The 25,353-nt window shown below is 40.9% G+C and overlaps 2 protein-coding genes across 2 annotated transcripts; both read right to left on the bottom strand.

Moving 5' to 3' along the window:
* Positions 1 to 15,656: 15,656 nt before the first annotated feature.
* Positions 15,657 to 17,649, bottom strand: nkx6.1 (NK6 homeobox 1; the record flags this gene model as incomplete). The annotated part of the gene is made up of 3 exons (XM_083670133.1): positions 15,657 to 15,902; positions 16,614 to 16,789; positions 17,109 to 17,649. The coding sequence occupies 3 exons, from the start codon at positions 17,647 to 17,649 to the stop codon at positions 15,657 to 15,659; spliced, it is 963 nt and encodes a 320-aa protein (XP_083526259.1).
* A 2,660-nt stretch (positions 17,650 to 20,309) lies between these two features.
* Positions 20,310 to 23,432, bottom strand: rpl17 (ribosomal protein L17). The gene is made up of 7 exons (XM_083670836.1): positions 23,392 to 23,432; positions 22,431 to 22,478; positions 22,287 to 22,327; positions 21,826 to 21,960; positions 21,507 to 21,605; positions 21,000 to 21,191; positions 20,310 to 20,388 (listed from the first exon to the last, which is right to left on the bottom strand). The coding sequence occupies exons 2-7, from the start codon at positions 22,468 to 22,470 to the stop codon at positions 20,341 to 20,343; spliced, it is 555 nt and encodes a 184-aa protein (XP_083526962.1). The 5' UTR covers positions 22,471 to 22,478; positions 23,392 to 23,432; the 3' UTR covers positions 20,310 to 20,340.
* Between the last annotated feature and the right edge of the window lie 1,921 nt (positions 23,433 to 25,353).

The raw sequence follows: 25,353 nt of genomic DNA, 5'->3' as shown, positions 1-25,353 counted from the left end.
TCTGAGTAATGTAACATTGTACGATGTGCCTGGACCCTGGTTCCTGGTCTTTGTGCCTCATTCATCCTCTGTGATTGAAAGGCCTTGTTAATCCGGTAGAAACGTGTGGCTCTGCTCTTGTTAAATTGCAGCAATAAGTCTTCTCTTGTTTTGCGGACGAAATGCCGCAGCGCAAGTACAGCGAGAGCTGCTTTGATGGCACCGGAGAGCTAAGAGAGAAATCGGCTTCATAAGGTTTCATATCAACACCTACACTATGGCCGCCACCTGTTACCTTATATGTTAGTGGACCGCGCTTAATCTGGTATTGTCCAATAGCACAGTGCATAATCTAACCCCATATTTTACTCCATTTACTCCATTCTCTCTTATTCTCTCTCCCTCTCTCTGACTCTTCCTCTCTCCGTCACTCTGCCTCTCTGAGGGATTGCGCGGTCAGCCTGTGGTCTCACTGGGAGGTCATAGGTCATCCAGAGTCTCTTGTCAAACCCCCCAGAAGTAATTTCCATTTTAATGTCACACTTCTAATCTATCAAAGATGTGATGTACACGACACAAAGGGTTTAAGTGCTCTTCATAAATCACAGGGCCCCTGTGCTTTCACCTGGGTAATCACCAGTATTATCCCCTATTGCTCACTATCTGTTGCCCCTGGTGCAGCCACAATGCTTCTAGGCCCCAGCTCTGTGAGAGCCTCAGAGGCAGCTGCAGCGTGTGTGTGATACCTCACAGGCCACGTTAGCATTCATTCATACCCCTGTGATAGAATTAGCATTGTATCATTATTCTACTTTCTTTTTTGCCTTCTCCACCTTTTCCTATCCCTCTTCTTCATCTTCATCTTCTTTTTCCTCTGATGACGCTAAAAATCATTGACATTATTATCAATAATAATATTCATTATCCCTATTTACATCATTATAATATCATCGCCATGCGATCATTCTGGTACTTATTTTTGCTACATAATAATTAGGTTCTTTAATGGCTTTCCATTGGGATGAAGATGTACCCTCTCCTGAGGGAATCCACACAGGGAGTTTGTGGGCTGAGTGTGTGTGTTCAGCCATGAGCCCATATGGACCGTGGTCAGGCTGAGTTGCCGCTGCCGCTGCGCCCATCCTGTGTGGTGACCGGGTGACTGCTTGTCTGGCACTCTACGCACCATCATTTTTCCCTGTCATGGCACCGAGAGACAGGGGGGAGAGAAATCTCCGGAGCAACCTTAGCGTGGAATGTTGATATTTCACAAACAAAATGATGTTTTCAACATTGTGAGGGATGGGTGGTTCCAGTCGCTGCATTTCCCTCATGCCTGACGCGGGTTATTAATGCGCTCCAGTAACTGTTAATTTCACTTTGGAGAAGTGATTTATGGGTAGAGGGAGAGGAGAGGCATAATCTAATTGAGATTAGAATGGCTGTTTCTCACATAGTCACGCCTGCACCCTCCAGATGGGGCACCATGATTAATGCGTAATGAGCAAATAATCCATGAAATTAATAAAAACAATTCTTCAACCACTCGCCTCTCTTCATGGAGAAAAGAATAAATACAAATAGGAATGGAAGTGTTTTTGTCATTTTTTTTCCTCTGAATCCTTTCTCTCTTTTTTACACTTCAAAGGAGAGCAGTAGCACAATCAATGGAGAGGAGCAGCATAATCAATCTGAGATTGGGTTGTCTCTCTGTAGGCTTGGTTTATAAAACAATAAGGAGGAGGGAAGAGGGTGGTGGGCCATTAACGTCTTCATCTAAATGTCTGCATCTCTGAAACCACAACACTCAGAGAATCCTGTCAATATATGAAAATGGCAAACGCTATCTATCGCGAGCAGCCACACAAGAGCTCCACACCTCATCTGCAGGTGAAAGCCACGGCTTGGTGGTTGTTTTTCTCCTCGGCTGTGAGAAACAGGCAGTCAAACAGACACAGCAATCAGTGATTCTCAAGGAATGTGACAAGAAAACGTGTTTTATGAGGCTCTGCGATCGATAAGCCGGGATGAACCAGAGGAGAGGATATGGACCACCTGACCTCTCCCTCTCCCCCTGTTTTCTTCCCTCTCTCTAGGGTAATTCCCTGGACAAAAGATTGGATTAAATCTGGATGCATGGTCCCGTATAGGGTGAGAGGGGACCAAATGCAAAATGAAGTATTAAGCATATGAAATTACTTAGAAACCCAACATTAGCCATAAATGGACAATTCAGACTCCAAATTACCATTAGAAAACCCTGAGAATCGGGTGTGACCTGTCTAAGTATACTTAAAGAGATGAATGCAGAGTGAAAAGGGAATGTGGAAAAAGAAGTGGACCCTTCATCGATTGACAGAACCATAACATTTACATCTTAAAATAGCTGCCGCTTATCTGTCAAAATGATCCATAATACTAAATGCTGACACCTTTCTAGAGAATGTCCTGTATTGATTTTAACATAAGGATTCATCTTTCTGCATTATAACACATGATAGTGCACCTTTTGGACAGAGAACAGTCACGTATATTTAGCATTATTTGATTTATTCGTCATCATTGAAAGGAACATGAAGACATTAAAATGGTGTAGAGGGTTAAATATGTCTCAGTGGTAATGTAGTGTGTGTTTAATCTGGAGGAGCTGAGAAAGTCTCTTTGTGCTATTATATCACACTATTTATTTGCTTAGCAGGACTCTTGCCCATTCTGACCTGCATAGCTTACATTTCACACATAACCCATTTATACAGCTGGAGCGCTTCGGAGGGCCACAAAGTTGAATACTCCCATTGGCTGAGTGTCTGTGAACAGTTTTACACGGTCAAACTCTTTCATATCAGTCATGAGTGAAGCCGCCCACACCCTCATCAAGTTACCTTTCTAATGTCCGTAGTTAAATGTACTGTAAGACCTGTGTAACACTCGTTTTTACTTTGGTTTAAAAAAAAAAAGCCAAGCATAAGTTCACCTTTTATAAAGGAGTTATAAAACAATGAATATATATTGGTAGAGAATAGAGATCAGAAAATATGAATAGCTCTGACTGGGAAATTATATATATATGATTCCTCACACTGACGTCTTGAGAATAGTGCCTTGTCATCTGGTTCAGGTGAAACAGATATCCCAAGGGGAGGAAAGATTTCAATTTACTTAAAGAGAGCAGCTCTGTGCTTCTCTCAATAAATACCTGAGGATTGGATTGGACACACTTAGAGTCATTGGTTGTAAATGAGAGAGACTGTGAGGTCACCAGACTTTATAGACCCATTATAATCTGCCTGAGAGTGACCTGGTGAAGAAATTGCTGGGAACGTGTGAAGTATTGCTTTGTTGCGAATGCGGATTGTTTGGCCTTAATGCTGTTGTCACTGTCAAACGCAAACATATTCAGCAAACTGAATTATTTAAGGTCATTGTCACATTAACTATCGCATCGTGGATCAGATGTATTGAGCCAGTCGAAACACCTCCTCTGGGCAGCTCTGAAAGACCAATTGATAGATTGATTGCTCCATCTATACAGCTCCTATGCTGCTGTTCAGCGGTGTTCTACATGTCTCTGATTGGCAGCTTTGAGTATTTCTGTGCTACAAAAACCAATGAAACATTGTTTATTCTCATGAGTCAGCATGTGGCAGTCTGTTCCAGCAGATCCATGCTGTTTGTAACACAGAGTGGAGGTTTTGATCTTGCTATTGATCAATAAGTCAACAGCGCCACACCAATATCTCTGGAAAGCTCATTCTGCATTGAATTTTGAAGTACTAATTACTTTGTGTCCCACTGTGTCTTTATATGGACCCCAGATTTTAATAGAGGTAAGTCGCATATACTGTGTGAGTGAGTGTGAGTGTGTGAGTGTGTGTGTGTGTGTGTGTGTGTGTGTGTGTGTGTGTGTGTGTGCGCGCGCACGCGTTTACCCCGAGTCTTGGGTCTTCTGGAGAGAAAATGGATTGATCCATAAGTATCTAATTCTATAATGGTTGGCTTTAAGAAGGTCTGGCCTGCTTCTCCCTATGCCATAATCATTATAATTTGTTTATCATTATATTATAAATTCCTCATCTGTCCTTAAGTTGCTATGGTAATCCAATTACCAATTCTAGAAATGGAGTCCCTGCCCCATATACTTATATGGTGCTCTTTATTCCATGTGACGTATACTCTATTCCTTACTGAATTCAGGAATTAAGTAGAAAGCCGTAAAGCAGGCTCCTATAAAACAAGAATAAATATGAAATGATCTGTCAATTCAAAGGAAAGACTGACTGTAGCATACAAAATACTTAAACATCCACTGCATTCATTTGATTTCACTTGTACACACAAAGACCAAAAGGCCATATACTATGTTGTTTCTTTTTCCATATGTTTTGCCTGTTTTTTTTTTTTTTTTTTTTTTTTTAAAGATTTAAAGTTCATAAGATACTGTAACATTAAAACAGACAAAGTTAGAACACAATAGTATACTAATAAATATCCCACCCAATGGCTCTCTATTCTAGATCTGTTAGAGGACTGGGGGACATTTCGGATCCCCTGTTGAGTCTGTTTAATGGGGGCTGGTGGACAGAGGGGTGACCATACCCCTCTTTAACATCCAACACTGCTGTGAGACAAATTGCTACAAATTGGTATTTTTCCGCTTTATAGGATTACAAAGGGGCCCCTATGGGGCGTCTCCATGGGCCAGAGACAGCAGCAGCCACGGGAGGGACACACAGGGCTTTACTGAACAAAGAGGCTCAGGGAATTAGCTGCCAGCCAGTGTCAGGGTCAGTCCCCTCCCTGCAGCCAGGCTATACAGAGGAACCTCAGGCCAACTGACACTCTCACATGCCTGACAACAGTAACAGGGTTACCCCTATACTTGTGTAGTAACACTGTAATTACTGTAGTTACAACATTGTATTAGCATGTTCTTATTCCACTAACACAAACCACTCAAATCCTTTACAGTGCAATTATAAAGCAATGTTGATGTTACAGCATGTTAATGCAGTGTTGCGACTAGTAATTACAGTTTGGAGAATACAAATGATTATCAGGCACAACTTAGTAAAAGTATAGATACATTTATCAAATACATCTACTGGGTCCTGGAGGGCCAGTGTTCAGGGGACCGTAGCAAGTTTGAGAGTTATCTCGTTTCTGCCACAGGCCTGGGAGACCTGGGCCATGCTAGAGAACAGACTGAACCTGTGTCTACAGTGGTGTCTGCTGGGAGAGAGGTGAGAGACAAGCAAGACCCTGCCAGCCTGATTTATGACCTCACACACAGGGAAATGACCTTTTATGGACCTGGCCCTGCCTGGGAAAGTTAGTATACATCATAGAAAGTTGTCAGGTCCACGCAGATAGGCTGGGGACAGGGCGCACAAGACAAGGCTCAAATTGTGCCTTGTTTTCCTGGTCAATTCACTCCTGGGCTATAATGCTATTTTCCCATGCTCGCCAAGGCCCTGCCGTTTGTTTAGCCACGTCACAACTGGGTGTTAATGCCTCTTTAGTTATGTCATCCGAAGCAGCTGAGGAGGCGCCTCTGTCTCTGCTCTTTCTCTACTCTCTACCCATTCAATTCTGGAGACAAATCATCACTGCAACCATATAACCTCAACTTTGCTATCCAATTGTCTCTCAGAGGAAATCCTACTGTTAACATATCATAATCTTGAGAATTGGTTTCAAGTTACTACATCTTTGCTTCTGGGGTAATTTACTCAGTTTTACTTATCAATGATACCGGGTATTGTGCCAGAGTCTGGTGAATGAGACCAGTCTTAGTGTAAATCAGTGAGCCCCTATCCTCATTCCTCTCACACACGATGAGGTAAATACTCCAGGCCCTATTACCATAGATCCCTCAGAGAGTAAGTTAAGGACCACTGCCAAGTCCAGTCTTTTGTTTCTCTGTCTATAAGGAGGAACAATTGCAATTGGTGTTTATTAATGAAGTCATTTGGGCCTGCAGTTGAAAATGCAACCTCACTGTTCTCTCTGGTTCTCTCTCTCTCTCTCTCTGGTTCTCTCTCTCTCTCTCTCTCTCATGATAATCTAACAATACATTTTTGTAAATGTGCAATGTATCCTCTATTGAACAACAGAACAACATCAGCGATTCTAATGCCACACTTCTAGTTAAACACAGAAAAGGAAACATATCAATATTATAATTGGATTGTTTTTTTGTGTCTGTTGAAGCTTTGGTTGTGACCGTCTCAGTGACCTTGTCGTCTCCATGGGAGGCATGAGCAGCCCGGTCCAACCCTGCACTCGGCCTTGTTTGGTTTATTGACTGACCGCAGACACACCGCTGCTCCTCCTTTGGGTTAAATGGGTTTTCATTTTTTATTGGCAGGCCAATGACTGAGGTGTTTTGTTGAAGCTCTTTAGAGTTTAACAGCTTGGGGCATCAATGTGTGTTTTATTGGCTCTCGTAAAATGAAACAAAATGAAATAAAATCAAAAGAACAACATGAGTGGAAGATGCCATGTCCATTGAGAACCAACCCATGAGAGGAAACATGAGGCTAAGTCATAATCCAGGAGTAATAATGGCTGCTCTAATACATGCTTGTTGATCTAATGGTTTGATGGTGGTCATATACGACTGGTCATATAACGAAAACTTGATACCTCAACAGGACCTTCTCCATCTCATAAGACTTTGAAACATGTTTTACACATTCCTCTCCAAATAAGTAACATAGAGCTACAGCAAGAATTTCAGTGGCTCATAACAAAACATTGTCAGTCCTGCGGTCACAAACCCCCTTCACCCACCCATTACTACCATGTCTGACCAGACTGCTGCTCTACCAACATAATGGGTCTAAACACCAGAGTGAGGGGTCACAGAGGCATGGTGTCAGATGAGGTCAGCACAAGTCCACCAGAAGAGCTACCACATCAGGTCAGCACAGAACCAAGGTCCAATAGCACCATGATCTCACCATGACCCCAGAGTGAGAGGGCCACACAGAGAGAATTGTTACCTAGGCAACTGGCACAGCTGAGTGTCCTCTGTGATAGCTCCTGGACTCATGCAGTATTTCCGCTATCGGACAGGCACCCTGACAATAAATAACTCTATGAAAAATGAGGGAGGGAGGGAGGGAGAGCACAATAACCTGCTGAACTTGAGAACCTCTTATCATTGATTATGGAAATCTCTCTCCCAGTGACCCGGGGTATTATGAGTCCTACCATACTAAATAAGTATTGATTAAATACGCAGAGAAAATACTTTGGCAGTTAAATCAGAGTTTTATTTGATTAGCTCTCCCCTCACCGCTCAAAATCACCACTGTTTAAAAGGATTTCATTTTGTGTATATACCCTGTTGTCCTAAGATTAAATTAACTGCTCAACAATGTTAATGCGGAGTGACCTTGGGTGGGTTGTTTGACCTCTGCCCTTTGACACTGGGGAGTGTCTGGGGCAGTGGTCATGTGGGGAGTCAGAAGGAGGAGCGCCAGGAGGTCAGGCTCATGCACTTAAGTCCCTCTCTCTCCTTCGTCCTCCCTGATTTGGCATGGAGTCATCCTATGATTTGGCATTCAGATCAATAGATTCTCTGAGATTGACTTCATAAGTAGGTCATAAGAAGCATTTTAGATATTAGTGCTTGACAAAGTGAGGCTGTCTAGAGTTCATGCTCCTGCCTCTCACTTAAGCTCTCACCAGAGCTATAAACTCTGAGAAAATATGACTGAATCATCCACTTTTACAAAGAGTCCTAGAAAAATCTAGCATTAGGACAATGGTCTCTGCTCTGGTTCAATCGTGAGGTGTGCAGAAGCAATGGTTGCAATTTCATCCTGATATCACTTATCCTCAACAGTAGACAGGACTCTTAAAACATTGGGCCCCTAACATTTCGGGAACTGATAAAACATCAAAGAAGGTTTTAAATTCACTGGTTCCTGATGCTTTCATTTGATTCAGTGATCCAAGCAGTGGCCATCGTCAACAGACAAACGATGTGACTTAACAGTGTCAAAAACACAACTCAGAATGCAATCCTCTGAAAGCAACCAAATGTGCCTTGAATGAGAATCTCTTATTCCTCAGAAATATCACTGCACACACAGTAAACCCCCGCCACAAGATGTGATAATAATATTTCTGTGCAAGGATGTTCACCTTTTCTTCATTTTTCATCTGCGCCTAATATTTAATGCTGTTTCCCCAAACGCACCGACAGTCACAATGAAAAGGCTGTCAATGGCCGCATATGTCACACGGGGGCTATTGAGTGAGCCGTCTCTGTAATGGAGTGACGGGCCTGAGCAGAGACACCCCCTGAAACACGTTTGGGTAATATGGCGGGGCAGTCCCTGTTTATCATGTGATGCATTCTGCGGGAGGCCCGTGGCGGATGGGGGAGGCACATTATGTACATAATTCACCGGCAGCATTTGTCAAAACAGGGATCTGTATGGAGGCTAATGATCCGCATGAAATTAATGACTCCATAAAAAAGACAAATCCAGCGTTCACACAGCCATGACAGGATCCTCTGACTTTGATAAACCGTTAAATGACAGATAATCAGGGGGTGGGGGGGGTCTCATCAGGCTGCACTTCTGCCCCACCACCACAAATATATGATTAAAGTCCAAATTTACAATTTTGAATGAGACACTTGCTGCTGTCTCTATAAATCAGAGAGGGCATATGCACTGAGAAGCTATTCTATGGTTAACAATTCTGTACGTAGAGTAACACAGACCCAGATCATCCTCAGAGAATAACACATGTTAAACCACTAGAAAAATCACCAACTGTCCAATTACAAACTATAGCCAACTGTCCAGTGACAAAGCGGTTATAAAGTCTTATAACAACATTAGGTGGTCTTTAGGACAGTTTTTAGTAAACCCCCTCTGCTCCCACTTGACTAGTAACCACCTGCAGTAACTGCACCTACTGTACCACAACCCAGGTAACCAACTCCAAACTGGGACTCCTGCATCTCTGCAGTCAACCTACACCAAGCTGGACCCTTCCCTTATACACCTCCACTCCATATCCTCATCAGTAAATGAAAGGAATCCCATCCTGCCGCTCTAATTTCATTAAAGACATAACACATTCTGAATGCACTTTATCACTTTTTTTTATGGCCTCCTTAATTCATTACACCGCTACACTTTGTGGTGGCAATAACTCCACCTTGTGAGTGAGGGCGATGCATCCTGCCCGGAGATCCAGCCCTAAATGAATGTATAATCAGGCTTTGATTTCCATGGCAGGCCAGGGCTCTTCAGACAGCCAGGGCAAAATCTATTACTTCACTGCCATTTTCCTAAGTGTTTGCACCCCGCCATGACCCTGCCACTTTATCTGTTGGTTTTTATTTTCAGAGTGCATGCTGTCCATATGTTACTCTAATAGTTGCTATAATTCTTGAGCAATAGGCCTCGTATTTTATTGGTCCTGAGTAAAAAAAGAGAGGGGAAGAATGCATTTTAATAAAACCCCTTTGCAATACACTAATGGGCTGACACGGATGTATTTGCATAGAGATGAATTACACTGGGCCGGCTTGACGTGACTTTTAAAATATGATTGAGGAGGTTATTATTGCTGCACTATGATACGTGTTAACAGGTTATTTTAGCGCGGCTAGTGCTAATAAAATTCAGAACAAAAGACTCGGGTGATGAGGGCAGGTTTTTTCCGCAGCCAGAGTCTACTGAAGGTGCTCATTTTGTCATTACTTAGCCCAGCCTTTCCCCTGCCCTCCCCCCATTCCAAAGCAAGAGAAATGACACAAAGTCTTTAACAAAGCGACGACCGTCTGCGCAGAGCCCTTTGAACAAGGCCATAACAAACTTTAGCCTCCTCATCAATCACAGCAGTTTGTGTCCTTCTTTAACTAGAGACAACATTGATAACAGCAGTGGGAAAAGCTAAAGCTGTGCGCAGGGCAGAGTAGCTCGGGGACCAAACCAATCATTGAACGTTATTCGAGCACCTACACTCCTCTGTCATCCCAGTAAGGATTACGGTTATCATGTTTACTTATTTACATTCATGAGAACATCTGTTCATAAGCCACTATTGGAGAAGTGGCATAGACAGAAGCAGGTGAGATATCATTAGAGGAGATTATCTCTGGAGTGAACATCCCACCCAGGGTGCCCACCACAACACAGCCAGGGGACATGGAGATAACACCACAAAGCCAACGACTGTAGATTTTATCTGATCGGTCAAATACACATTCACAAACACATACTCACAGACTCGTACACTAGATGAGTTCTCCTAGCACCTGCATAACACCTCATACACCGTGGGATTAAGTTAATTGTCGGCATAAGTTGTCATTAATTTGCTCAAGCAGACAGAGCAATTAACATTGACTTTATTTCAGCGCCCTATGGGCCACTGATTACTGCGCTCAGTGAGCAGTGTGATGCTGCAAGAATGAATTACATTCTTATGGAACAAGTTGCATTCAGAGCAGTGGGTCTCACAATGTCTTCATTCAAGCAAAAATGGGAAGTCAAAGCAGAGCGGTGAGGGAAATGTGCTCCAATAGCAACACCGGAGAGAACAAACGTGTTCCTCTCTGACAGGCACTGTGTGGCCTGCTAGCTTTTCATAATGGGGGATCCCAAGGCGCCCCTTATCAGGAGCCTCCAAACGGGAGAGAGAGAGAGATAAGGCTGCAGGCAAATGTGAGCCACAATTCATGCTGTGGGATCCACAGCCCCTTGTGACACATGTCCTTGTGCGTAATCTCTTGTAGTACATGGTCAACTGAGAGGCTGTCAATGGCTCTTTATAAAGATAGGGTAGGGCCAACACATTAGTCGCACCACTAAACAGTAAATGATTTATCAAGAATTCAACAGGCTGGGATAGGAAAACAGAGGTTGAACCTGGGTTCATTTCTGTTTGATCTCAGTGACAGATCCATACAAAAAAAAAAAAACATAATTTTCAGAACCACGTGGTTAGTGTGAACACTAACACCCTGTCATTTCATTGTTCCAAGAGATATCATTTGAGCCAGCGCGCAAAACACAACAAATTCACAGGGAAACAAATTATGATATTAAGGGACGAGGTGCCGTCAGGCGAGGTTGTGCAGGTGAGTCTGCGGAGACGCCAGGCATTTATTTCTCTACTAATTAACCTCTCCTCCAGCAAGTGTTTGATGAGGGGAGCTGGACACCCAGCAGCATCTGAGGCTGAGCAGATGCAGCAGGGTAACTGTGGTTGGCAAAGTGGCGGTCCTGAGCGTTATCAGAGAGCGGGCAGGCTGGCAGAGCAGTCACTCAGCACTCAACAGATGCTGCTGCCAGTCCCTGAGGAACACAACCCATGTTCACCACACCTGGAACAAACAGAACCAATGTACACATATCTGGGGCACACAGAACCAGTGTTAAACACACCTAGGATACACTGAATCATATATTCCAGATGTGATCTATCACCACCAAATGACCTTAGTATGTCAGAAATCCAAAACTCAACAAGAATTAAATCACATATCTCAGACTATCGTGAAATATGAAGCATTTTAATTCCACCGGTGTATGCCGGTCATATCATGCCAAAACGTAAACCATGTTGATACTGTATTTCATCATAACTCAATTGTTGTCATCAAACGTGTATCTTTAGTTCTCACCCAGAGAGAGTCTGTATTTAATTTCTCATTCAAAATCCATTTGAGGAGGTGGACAGGACAAAGCCCATGCTGAGTGCCTTTGGTGCTGACTGATAGTACAGCACAGGCATTAAAAAGAAATTGAAAAGCAGTGGCAGCTAGAATGACAAGTAGCACACACTGCACTGACCCCTGTGGCAGCGTGAGCCGCCAGTTACACAGAGGAGCCATCTTCAACGCAACTAACATGACATCCCCTCATACCGCCCCCCATCTCAAATACTCACATTGACTGTGGCTACTGCAATAGGCTTATTCAATTTAATAATAATGGAGTTGGAGCATAGTCATCTTAACCACTTTATTCACAGTGGTCAACAGTTTGCGGGTCTCATGAGCTTTCAGGTCCTCCTCATACATGGCACACTGGGTTGGATGTGGTCCTCTCTTATGGTACTAATCACAGTTTCGCGCTAGATAACTTCATTTTCATTGCCAGTGTGAATAGAATTCGAAAGTGAGGCTGAAGTAGAGGAGAGTATACTATTTAGTAAAAACGAAACAATACAAATCAAGCATGGCCTTGATGCAAACAATAAAGGTGTCTACATGTACACACATAAAAATAACGAGGATAGACGTGTATAGGCTACCATGCGTCAATCAAATCAAATCAAATCAAACTGTACAAATACAAATCCATGGATTTTAGGCCATTATGCTTACACAAAATGCGAATGTGAAACAACTTCGTAATTCAAAAAAACCAGTAGAAAGATATATCATGTATGCCTACAGAAGCTATTTCATGGCGATAACTGAGATAAGTTGATAACTGAGATATCCCTGTTTACATGATAGTGTGGTCGCCCTTGGAGCCCCGCCCCCCCCCCACTAGAGTAAGATATGCAATGCAAGTTTAGGAACACTCTTGTCCTTTTTACTAATACTTGCATAGCCAGCCTATATACTACTATAGGCTACATCGAATCTCGCCGGTAAACTGTCACAGAAACTGGCTTTCCTAAAATAGTAATCCTAGTTATAAAGATGGAACGACGGGGGATTGACATTTGAACAGGCACCATGCTTCACAAGGCCTATCTCATAAATGTTGCCATATCGTGAATAAACTGAAAACGTAATTTACCTGCACGCGTTTCATTGGGATAATTGTTGTGAAGACAATGCAGAATGTTGCTCCAAGTTCAAAACGCACGTGCGTGACAGGTGTGCAGCACAGCAGGAAGGTTGACAGGATACATTCATAAGATGACGCTCTGTCCGGTGCTGTCCTGAGGAGGCCCACCATAACCAGTCAAGATAAACTATCTGTGTATTAACACACTGAGGTTGTAGGCAAAATGCATACAAAAAGAACTCTTGGCTGTAGCATGTCACGGATTGTGTGCTACTTATGTTCTACATGTAGACCACATGAATGTGTGACACACAAATAATTCAACCTAATTTGTTTATTCCAAAAATGGTGAGGTTGGACAAATTTTACTCTCGATGAAAATAATCATGAGATCAAAAACACAAGGAAATGTGTCGGCTTACCGCATTGTCCACTTTTTTTTCCACTTTTTTTCTCGACTTGGATGGCTCTGACAACTCCTTGTCTTGAGGTTGTAGGCCTATTTATTACAGTTTTATGTCACCATGTCCATCCTCCAATTTCAGTATATATGTGTAGAATATAAACAAGTAACATTGCAGAATTTCACTTTATTAATTGTATCTGCCAGTTCACCAATAGCCCTGTCTTTACACAACTCAAGCCATGACACAAATAGCAGCCTCTACTGGCAGGCTCTTTTGACCACCCTTTAGAGTGTCCGTAGGCTACAGATCTTTCTACAAGCAGATTTCAAATCAGAAATAAAGAAAACCTCATTTCTGCGTTCGAAATCACATACAAATGTGTCCCTTCAGTATCCTGCACTCATTTGGACGTGTATGCTATTTCATTTGTCTGTTGGTGATATTAGGCAACTGTTTGGATTGTATAGCCTTTTGTGATTACATGATTAAACTGGGCCTACAATAAAACTGCATGTAAACCTGAAACGATTGCCACTGATCACGTTCCTGCGCAATAAGTACCACCAGTGAGGCTCTCCAAAAGTACTTGGCGAATGTCGCATCTTAGATCCACATCTGATAAATTAAATATTTACTAGAGCTGGGTGCAGATCGGTTGAGTGATTTCCAATTTTAAAAGAACATGCTGATGTAATCATGCGAATCTGTCTAGACGCACACTCGCACAGATACTGCGAAGTGAATTTCTAGATTCCTCGCCAGATAAATTAATTATGAACTTTTCAAGCCATGTTTTAAGTGGGACTCTTGTGGAATATTTAGCCCATGGACTATATCTTCGCTCCATCGCATGAGGAATAATTTCACTCAGATATAGGGCAGGCATACAATGATGACAATTCATTAGTCATGCTAGATGCTGCAAGTGTTGGTCAATACTCAGATCCTCGGGATTATTTTATTCGAAATTTCCATAACATTTGGGAATGCTAAATGTTTCGATAATAATAATTGACTGATAAGAATAGATGGCCTAACTTATCAAAAGCGATATTATTGCATTAGCCAATGTTTCATTGTTGTTGGTTGATTGTTTTAAATATCATTCGTTATTTGAATTATTATTACCATATACAATTATTAATTATTAATTATTATTATTATTATTATTATTATTATTATTATTATTATAGCGTGGATCTACGAACATTAGGCTGCAACAATACAGGCGTATGTTATCGTGACATTATCTTCATCAAAAAATAATAACACTACTACTACTACTACTACTACTACTACTACTAATAATAATAATAATAATAATAATAATAATAATAATAATAATAATAATTGTAAAAAATAAAATAATAATAGCTGTACTATTCACGATCGGATACTTTGAGAATGCATTTATCAATGCATGTCGCATAGTAGGGTGACGTCCTGTGGCCTAAATGCCCAAATGAAAAAGTCCTAGTAACCATCATGTTTTTATAATTGTCAGTATATGTGTATTTTAATCTTGAGACCTCCTTTCGTTAATGTAGTCTACAAACGGAAATGATGAATAATAACAACTTAAACCCCTATTACGCTTGTCTCGATAGATCCTCCATTTGGTGCCGAGGATGAAATTGAAGTGTTCTTATCTAGGCCTTTATACATTTATGCAACGTTCATGCATTTTACCTTTTATTAAATAAAAGTGCATTACATATGAACCTGCGATACACATTTATGCAGGATTCAGTCACTGTTACAAACTTAAAACATTATAAATTAGGTAAAGTGGGGGAAAAAAAATATTTTACCATTGGGAGACAAACAGTATGCATTATATTACAAATGTACTTTAATTGTGTCACAACCAGTATTCTATATACACGTAAAATATGTGGCGAAATTCACCTCTAGATTTTAGAAATAAAGATGCTAAAGATGCGATTCACAGACCCATTTGGGCTATGCCTGTTAAACTTGTTCATATTTTTTCGGTCAGCATAGTAATGATTTTTTTTAAATTGAATCATACAAACATATAAATGGATCTTATTACCTCTATATGAAATGCAATGGCAATATCAAGTTTAAAAAAAAAAGAAAAAAGAAATATATGCTATGCTTTTGCAAATGACATAGCTGTAACGAATGTCAGATGTAAGACCAACTGAGAGATACTCAGCAGCGCTCTCTATACAAAAAGTTTTTTTACACATAAATATTCACAGTAATATAATTTCTATTGGATACAACTCACGTTTCTATTTACATGTAAGTACCATGGCATCTTCTCAATGTTGAAACGTCTATAAATTGCAGAGTCCGTGTTTTGGCCAATGTTCCAGACTACAAAACTGCATTTATTCCTCTGATCTGGCACGCGTCCTCCGTCCTCGTGCAAACTTAATTTCAAAATTTGGACGAAAAAGGACACCATCACCAGTTCCATGTTTTCCGCACCAAAAGTCTATTTTGTTTTTCCCCATGTCTACGAACTCTCGTTTTCTGACGTATGAATAATGAGTGAGGAGTTTGGTTTGTGTTTTTTCAGCAACAGTGTTATTTTCTCGTCATCGGAGTTAGGGTCCAGTGGTTTGTTATAATCATCGTCGTCGTCTTCGTTCTCCGAGGCTCCCTTCAGCCTCTCAGTCTCTGAATCCTGCTTTTTCTTCGCTGAAGCCATCTCAGCTGCGTGCCGTTTTCTCCATTTCGTTCTTCTGTTTTGAAACCACACCTAAAAGAGAATGATGTTTCATTAGATTAGGCTTACATGCAATTGAGAACGAAAATACAATTTCCCTTGTTATCATCTGTGTAATTATTGGTCGAAAAAACTGCATCTGAACTTGCAGATGACACCCCAATGTTAAGTGCTGAATACTCACTTATTGAATTGATGCCAAATTGAAAAGGCTGATGCCACCAAATATTCACATGATAACAGAGAGAGGATGAACATGTATACATTTATCATAAATTACCAAGTTAAAATTGAGGTTTATAGTCCACCTTACAAACGTTTTTATTCACTGATTTAATTTGTCATTTTGCTTTGCAAAATGTGCATCCTAAATTGCAACATCATTTCCAAATGTTCTTAATGGTTTCGTTAACATTATTAATAACTCAATACATATTTTACATTTTAAATATTTGGAGCAGGTTAATAATTAGTGCTAATGCATTATAAAAAATGTCTTACAAAGTAATCTCAATTAATTTCGATTGGTGTGGCAACTCGTATTTGACAAAAAAGATATAGGCCAATGCCTTTGTTATGTTCAATATATAGGCAAATATTGAATGAAAGCCAAAATATAATAGTCTAAAAAAAGTAGACCATGGCGTTAATTAAAAAATAGAATGTGTAAATTGGCTACCATTGGTGAAATTTGCAGATAGGCCTATAACCTCATTCATTTTTTTGTAATTGTGATAATCTTACCTTCACTTGGCTCTCCGTCATTCCCAACGAGTAGGCCAACCGAGCTCGCTCCGGCCCAGCGAGATATTTTGTTTGTTCAAAAGTCTTTTCCAGGGCAAAGATTTGCTGTCCAGAGAACGTGGGACGTGTATGCTTTCTTTTGCCATCTTTGTCCAGCAGAACAGAACCCTGGTGATCTGAAATAATACAAAAACAAATATATAAGACACATTTTAGAGTATTGTTTTGTAAATTAATCGATTGATACTTAGCCTAGGCTATTTGATTTAGAAATAGTGTTACACTGATAATTATCTTATCATAATCAATTATTAGGCTATCTCTCTCGATTGCTAGTCCAATGCACATAGAGTACAGACAGAGAGACATTGCCAGCGGGCTATGTTTGCTTTCCAGGATGACCAAAACGTAAATAATACATAGAAATTAGTATTTTGCCCAATGTATGAGGAAAATTAACTTCAGACATGCCATTCAAAACCTTGTCCTACTTACGGGGTGAGCAGGCGAATCTGGCGTCTCTCCAGTGTGGGCTTTGCATGACTCCTGGCCAGAATATCGGGGTCCTGCCTGGAAGATCTGTCAACGGCTTGGGGTAGCGGGCCACTGCCACTGCTGCGGCACTGGGGCTGAAGTAAAGTCCATGGGGTGGCGGGGGGCTCAAGCTAGTGAAGCGGGGAAGTCCGGACATGATTCCGGCAGATGAGGACGCGGCAACGGCAGCTGCAGCTACTGAGGTAACGAGCACAGGACGATTGAGGATATCATTTATTCCGTGAGGGGTGGCGTTCGCGTAGTGGTGGGGGGATCCGAGAGATGAGTGTCCGTTGGATGTTTTGATCCCCGGCGAAGAAACCGGGATGCCACCGGGGTTTGGAGAGGTGGCAGTGGGTGAGGTAGAAGAGGCTGAAGATAATGGGTAAGCTGGATACAGTGGGGTCTTCATTTCTGTCATGCTGTGCAGAGCTGCTAAAGGAGGGGTGCTTAGGAGGAAAGCGCTCTGTCGGGACCCGTCCATCTGCCCCACGGCTAACATAACCGAGAACAAATAAATGCTGGGGATTTTGTCAAAATATCCTCAATGCTCACCACTTTCAAGTGATAACTAGGCCTATGAGTTGTTTTTTTGTCATAGACAAAACAAAAGAGTATGTTCCCTTAAGGTTTAGGCCTATAATAGCCCAACTCGTTAATTAATTTTGCAATCTGAGCGCTTGAGAGCAGTATTTAGAATAAAAAATGACTAAATTAAAACGACATCATGGCTAGATAAACACACAAAATCCCATATTATTTTGATCGAGACTCAATACCCATTATTAGGTAAAACTCAGTTTCTTCAGCCTTGAAAATCTGGCAAAAGGCGTTCAAATGAAATGAATTTCCCACGTTGTCCTTGGTCGCTTGAGCTAACTGCTTCAAAGATGTTATTGTTGAATGTTTAAAATCTATTGACAACAAGGCTCCTTTTCTTTGAGATGCATAAGAAGATTGAGATAATAAAACATTATCGCCACTTTCCAATGTCTTTTGCCGCAGAAGTCAAAACTTTGAGAGTAGAAAACAGAAAGTAAATGGGGTGTTTCTTTCGCGATTGGGTAACCCGAATATGACGTAGTCGGTGTGTCAAGTGCGAGCGCCAACTGGATTTAGGAGTGTGTCCTCATTGGCTCTCCATCATAGCTTTGATTTGCACATTAAAAGAGTTGCCATCCGAACCGCTATTAAACACAAAAGGAACAGAATCAATGCAGTCAATTTCAGATCTATTTTTTTGATAAAGGGACATCTGCATGTGCTCGTCATGTGCCATAGCATAAGCTAGGACTATCTGCCTACTAGGCCAATCCACAACCATCTAGAATTATGGGACAGCCTTTTCGTTGTCCTGAGAATGCACTAAACCATGAAGCCGGACATGTGGGTCATGATTGTATTGCCCGTTGCACAAGGCCATATGTTCATTTACTGTGATCCTTGATCAGACATCGATGCATATTTTATATTTTGTATTTGTGTGTGTGTGTGTGTGTGTCCTATGCGTCTTTCAATTACCACTTCAACACACTTGTTAATTAACTTTCAAGATATCACATGCTTCTTGGTAGCCTGAATAAAGTAGCTTATAGCCTATATATTCCTGACTGTATTTAGCCTTATTGAAGACAAAAGTCACCAATAGGCCCCTATGAGTAGGCTAGGCCTATCCTATCACAATCAATTTCTCATTGGATAACTATGACGCTAAAGTCCCCTATAAGCTTTCATATGAAGCTTAAATAAGCTTTCAGCAACTGTTGATTCGATTCGATAAATACTATTATAGGTTTACAACAAGCCTATTTTACAAATGCATAAAGCGCACAATTCTTCATGCTGAATTTAATTCAGAGTAGATTAATAGGCTATCGTTCAGGGCGATCATAAAAAAAAAACATGATGAAAGTTGCTTCCAGGACTGGTCAGCCCTCAAGGCAACACGTTCGGTCTGCAGGCGGTCTAACAGGCAATGCTACATGCATGTAAAGTAACTTGAGGTTTTGAAAAAACTTCATCCCGGAGCAACTCAAGGACGAGACACCAATGACACCATGTGGTACAATATGGTACTGCATTAGGCCTGAATGCTGCCGAGCTCAGTCGGAAGCAATTTCTGACTTAAAAATGAGGCGACCACGGCCCATATCTACATAGTCCAATGACTGTCAAGGTGTGATGTATCTTTCTGAATCGCCTAAATAAACGTTCTCTTGAAGCCCGTATTGACTTCGCAGTCTTAATAAAAAATAAATTTAAAAAAAAGAGGCATACAACTTATTACTGAGTAAAATAACCAAATCGAGCATTCAACATATCACAGATGTAGCCATATTTTAGGCCTAAAAGGTCAAATCATTTTCATGTACACACTAAACTGAACTGACTAATCTCTGTGCATGAGTCATTTGTAACTATTTATTACATTTAAGACAAACCAAAACACTACTTGGTTCATTACATGACAGTTTTTTGTTTTTTTGTTGTTGGTGTAGAACACTGCAATCCCTTGCTGTCCATTAGTAGTGCCAGCGGCTTAATCAGATTCCTGATGGCCCCTGAATCTAAACGTAGGCGACACCTAGTGGAGCACGAGGGTCATGTTCTTGCAGTTGTATTATCAGACAGGTAGAATTTTTTTAAGTGTTTCCTTGAGGAATTGTTTTCACATGCAAATGAATTGCCCCCAATTCAAATTTAAAAAAAAGCTTTGAGGTTATCACTTCCAGTTCAGTTTAAACTGTACATTCATCCTAACCATTTTGTTGATTTTGATATCACCATTTGTTAAAATACATCCATCTGTTGCCTTGAACAAATGCCCTCTAACAATAAGACAGTACATGTGTTTACATTGGATATTTCAGTAAGTTTACCCAATTATCAGTATGGCACATTCAATTCTGAACAGTGTCATCTATGAGTTATATAAGTGTGAGTTATGTTGTGAAATTGGAGGAAGAAAAGCTATTGCATGCAATATAAATTGTCAAAAAACAGTTGGATTTTAGATGGGAGACGTCTTATGTGAGAATCCATTTCTATTATGTAACCATCCCTGGCTATTCACCAACATCATGTTCAGACCATCAATAATACATGTACAGAAAAAAAAGAAAAAATAAATGACACTTTAAAAATGAGACTTGAGACATTAAGCTTGGTAAGAATGACTCCATTTTATTTACATTTACTCCCGTGCCATGAGTTTCTGCTTCTTCAGCTTCTTCTGAGAAACCTGCAGGACAGAATACAACGTGATTAGTCCTTTGGCGACCATAGCAATGATTCAATAAACCCACAATTTACAACACCACTATTGAAACAGATTACTGTTAACTAAGGAAAGTCAGGTTGCTCAGGTTTGATTTGTATTTCTTTTCATGGGTAATCCAAAGGTGTCCTAAGTGGTCATCATTGCAACCATTTCATATAGACGTGAGTAAAAACAGCGCACGGTCAGATGCCTCAGCTATACAATGCCAGGAACTGTATTGTTTACTCCATCTTCAGAGCCGTCTATCAATCAATCACATAATCATTTGTCCAGCCCACTCTGGCCATTTAGTTGACAATATTATTATTTTTAATATGTTTTTAGGGCATTTCTACTTTATTGGGATAGAGACAGTAGAGATTGACAGGAAGGATGGGAGAGAGGAGGGATGACATGCAAGACGTGTCGAGGGTCAGAATTGAACCAGGAACCTTGCCATTATGTGGTATGCGCATTAGTGCACTACGCCACTAAGTGCCCTGACAATATTATTTTAAAGGAATCAAGCAAAGACAGCCATCCATGCGCTGGATCCACTATTACAATAATCATTCAGTCTTGTGCATGTGTACCTTTTTCTTCTGGGCCACCTCCTCCTCTGGTTTGGGAACGATCTGCTCCTTCTCAGTGAGGATCATCTCGATGTGGCATGGGGAGCTCATGTAAGGGTTGATGCGTCCGTGTGCACGATATGTGCGTCTGCGCATCTTGGGGGCCTTGTTCACCTGGATGTGCTCGATCACCAGGGAGTCTACATCCAGACCCTGTCAGAATAGAGCCAGGGGTCAAACAGGTCAACAAGAAAGAGGTCTCACCCTCATACAAGGTCACATCTGAAGCACAGAGGGTACCACTCACTTCATAGACTTGATCTAGTAAGAATTCAAGTAAGCACAGATTGCTCAGATTTGATTGTATTTCTTTTCATGGGTAATCCAAAGGTGTCCTAAGTGGTCATCATTGCAATCAATTGTGTGCACGCATCACTAAACACACCTAGTCTTGACCTAATAAGAAGACAAGTCATGAACATTGGGACAGTCAACTCATAATTGCCAAAGCCAGCGCATCAACAATACCTTGAGCTCGGCGTTGCTCTCAGCGTTCTTGAGCATGTGGAGGAGGAACTCGGCACTCTTCTTGGGCCAGCGTCCCTGTGTCCAATCATGCTGCTTGGCCTGCGGGTGACAGAGGAAAGGTCCAGTGCTGAACACACACAAGAGGACAGAACAAGCACCCCCGCCCCCCTTCTTTGGTATGGGACACTAAGATTGCTCAGATACAATTGTTTGTTTTCATGTTTAATTCCAAAGGTGTCCTAAGATTGTCATCATAGCAACCCAAGTCCCAGAGACTGCAGTACTATACTTAATTCCCCCAAATGGAATAATGACTCACCTGAGCACACCTGCCAACACCCCCGTTGTAACGGCGGAAGGGAACACACTGGTGCTTGACTGTTACATCCCTCAGGAACTTGTTAGCCTTGCGGATGTGCATGCCTTTGATGGCCTGGGCTGTCTCGCGGGTGTTCTGATAGTTAAGAAAAAAAGAATCGTCAAAACTCAAGTGTAACAAGGAGAAAGTGATTCTGGCCTACATAGGCATGGATGCATAATTGCTCAGATATTTGTAGTTATTGTCACATTTAATTCCAAAGGTCTCCAATGTTGTCATCATTGCAAGACATCCATGCCTGTCCGTCAACACAAAAGCTACACCTAATCTATTGCACCAAATTTCATCATAGATTTTCAAATTAAACATTTGGGTTTACAATTGAATGAGCAGTAAGGGCTGCTAGCATGTGTAGTTACAATGGTTGCATGTCACAGGGTCAAATGAGAATCATGTTTTACCTTGAAGTGAACGCGGAGATTGGAGCCCCTCGACTTGCATGCTGTGGGAGAAAATTGAAGATCAGTCAGAGATGGTCAATGATAACTTGTAGGCAATTTGAAACATGGGAGGATTTACGTTCAAGGCAGACTACTGCTACTCACACTTAGTCGGGTTCTCGGGGTCTAGCGAGTAGCGGACCATTTTGAGATCTGCAAAACAGGTTTCCATTTAGTTCATTTTACTCAACACATTCTTAATTATTGTAAACTTGCACTGTGATTGCTCAGATTGTATTGTATTTCTTTTCATGGGTAATCCAAAGGTGTCCTAAGTGGTCATCATTGCAATCAAAGGCATCTGTATTATGCTTATCTTGAACCCAATAAAATCCAAGTCGTGAACATTGTCAATAGATTCATAAATGGCATGACATTGCCAATGCTTCAACAACCGATTTTTACAGCAAGCTGCTGGCCATGGTATTTTATAACGCGACAAACCAATTTAGCCCCCTGGATCTGTAGCTAGCTAACCGGTGAAACTGTTGACAAACTACCAATGAATGAACACCGGTCCACCACAGTGGTTCGTCAGATGGCGAGCTTACTGTTCTGCAACTAACATCAGAATACTGCCCTACTGACGTATACTTGACTAAGGAGCCTACACGCCTGACATCTTGAGCTGGATGCGCTGCCACCCCTTCGTGTTGTTAGCCAAGTTGGCTAGCCAGTATCAAAAGCTTATAGGTGACGGTCATAGCTGATAAGGCAACTATAACTATACAAGGAGAAATGCAAGCAGTCAAGGCAATACTTCTAACATGTGGCTTGCTCAAACATGAACTGGAGACATACGGTCAATCTGTTTGATAGGAGAATGCTGTGCATAAAGCCCGATAGTCAAAGATGGCTGAAAAGGGGGACATGCTACCAGAGGCCAAGCAAATCTCAAATATACAACATTTTCCTGAACAATACACAATAATATACGTAGGGATGTTAAAGGCTCTATTTGGCTATAAATATCCATATAAGTTAAACATTTAACGGCAGGGATGCCATAGATATTTGACAGATTGAATGGAAATTCTCGACCCCATTTGGATAACTGTTCACTTACTTTCTCGGGCCGCGGAAGGGAAGAGGAAGAGTAAAGCATTCTGGGAGTACAAATCGTGAATCGTCTTCTTCTGTGAAATCTTGACATGAATGTATTCAAACATAGGGAGCTTACTGTCCCCTACTGTATTTACAGAGGCATTACATACATTCTCGTTTTACTATCAATAAAATATAACACTGTTTCATAAACAATATACTATCTACTTCTATCTATCATCATTATACTATTTGTATGTGATGTGTTCTATGATTTGTATGTGTTTGTATGTGGCTGATTAATGGCTTACATCACTAACGAAGTATAAAATAGCGTTATTCTAATTCTAATTTCCTGATTCAAAATATTGCTATAATATATCAACTAGAGTAGGCTATGTATTTACACTGTAATGGAAATGCTTTATATTAATACATTCGCATTCATTCAAAGTGACCAAACCACTGAACTACCTTATATACAGTATAGCCAGATAACCTATATACAGAAAAGTGCTGTGATATCTACAAAAATGTAGAGTACTCCTGTGGTTGTTTTTGTCATGCGTATATTATGTGATGTTGATTATGTCAGTGACAGTGTTTATATTTGTGTTTGTACTTTTTATATTTTCTGTAACTCCTGACTGCAGAAGGAATTTCCCTACTGTGAATTTGACTGGTCTAGAAAGGGCCTATTTTGACTGCTGCACAACATCGTAATAGTGTAGTTGGTGAGTTGCTTTATTGTGCTGCTGACCTAGATGAGTTTACTAATACCTTCAATGAAAGCACTACTTTATTGATATGTCTTGCTTATAACAGATTATTTTGAAATTGTATAGGCTGTTTACCTATCCTGACATTGAATGCATGTGAAACAAAGGAAGCTGTGATCAAAAATGTGACCACTAGATGGGACTAGCGAGTTAGGAAGTAATGGTCTCAGTCAGACCATCGTTGAGTTTAGGGATTTCAATCCAGTAATAGTGAAAAAATACTCTTCCTTGTATTTTGTGTGCAAAAATAAATAATTTCAATATCACCTACTTATGTGTACTCTGGGGTTTTATGTGTAACATTCACATGATTGTCTTTGAGACTCTCAGTTCACCCACATCAACCACAAATGGTGACGTGGACTCAGGACTGTTTGATTATTTTATTACTGGAGGGGCTGATCATTCAGATCTCTAATTTCACGGCGCTGCTGCCAGAGAAAACAGTTTACATCGGAACAGGTGTGTGACTCAGGGGTGTGACGTCACTGCAGGATCTAAAACAGAGCTCCAAGGCTTTGATCATTACTACATTTTACATTTACATTTATGGCATTTAGCAGACGCCTTTATCCAAAGCGACTTACAACAAATACATTTGTTAAAGTAAGTGAATCATCTATCCATCAGTCATCATAAGATAAAGTAATCAATGCTCGGACCACGGGCCATAGGCAGTCACAATGCTAGAAGAAGGACAAATTACTTACTAAAAAAATTAATTACTAATGACTCTGCAGTCACCATTACTGTAGATGGTTCTGTATTCTGTATTCACAGATCACCTATATATTACAGGCTATACAGTTATGATGTCAACCCCCTGGTCACCTTCCCTTACCCCAAGATCCTGTATCTAATCCTCTTGTCTCTTGTTGCCCCGGCCTAGAGTGTTATTGATCCCAGATCGTTTTGAAGTGGAGATGGAAGCTCCCTCTAAATATATCTGTTGTAGATTACAGATTAGGAGGTTAAAAAAAAGGCAGTAATCTTTTTTTGTTTACCCTTGTCTGTCTAATTGATGTAATCTCCTTGGGTTTCAACCAAGACTGCACGTAACATTTCAGAGTGCCTACCGTACATACATTCATTCCTCTTTTGGATTTCATCAATCAAAAGATGTGTGATGTTGTGATACAAAAAGGTATAATATATTACAAATAGTACAATGTAATGGCATTATTTCACTTAAATGTGTTTGCTAT

The sequence above is a fragment of the Argentina silus genome, assembly GCF_951799395.1.
Source record: "Argentina silus genome assembly, chromosome: 5".
NCBI classification, from domain to species: Eukaryota; Metazoa; Chordata; class Actinopteri; order Argentiniformes; family Argentinidae; genus Argentina; species Argentina silus.
Note: the sequence above shows the minus strand (reverse complement) of the source record. Positions and strands in the feature narration are given on the sequence as shown.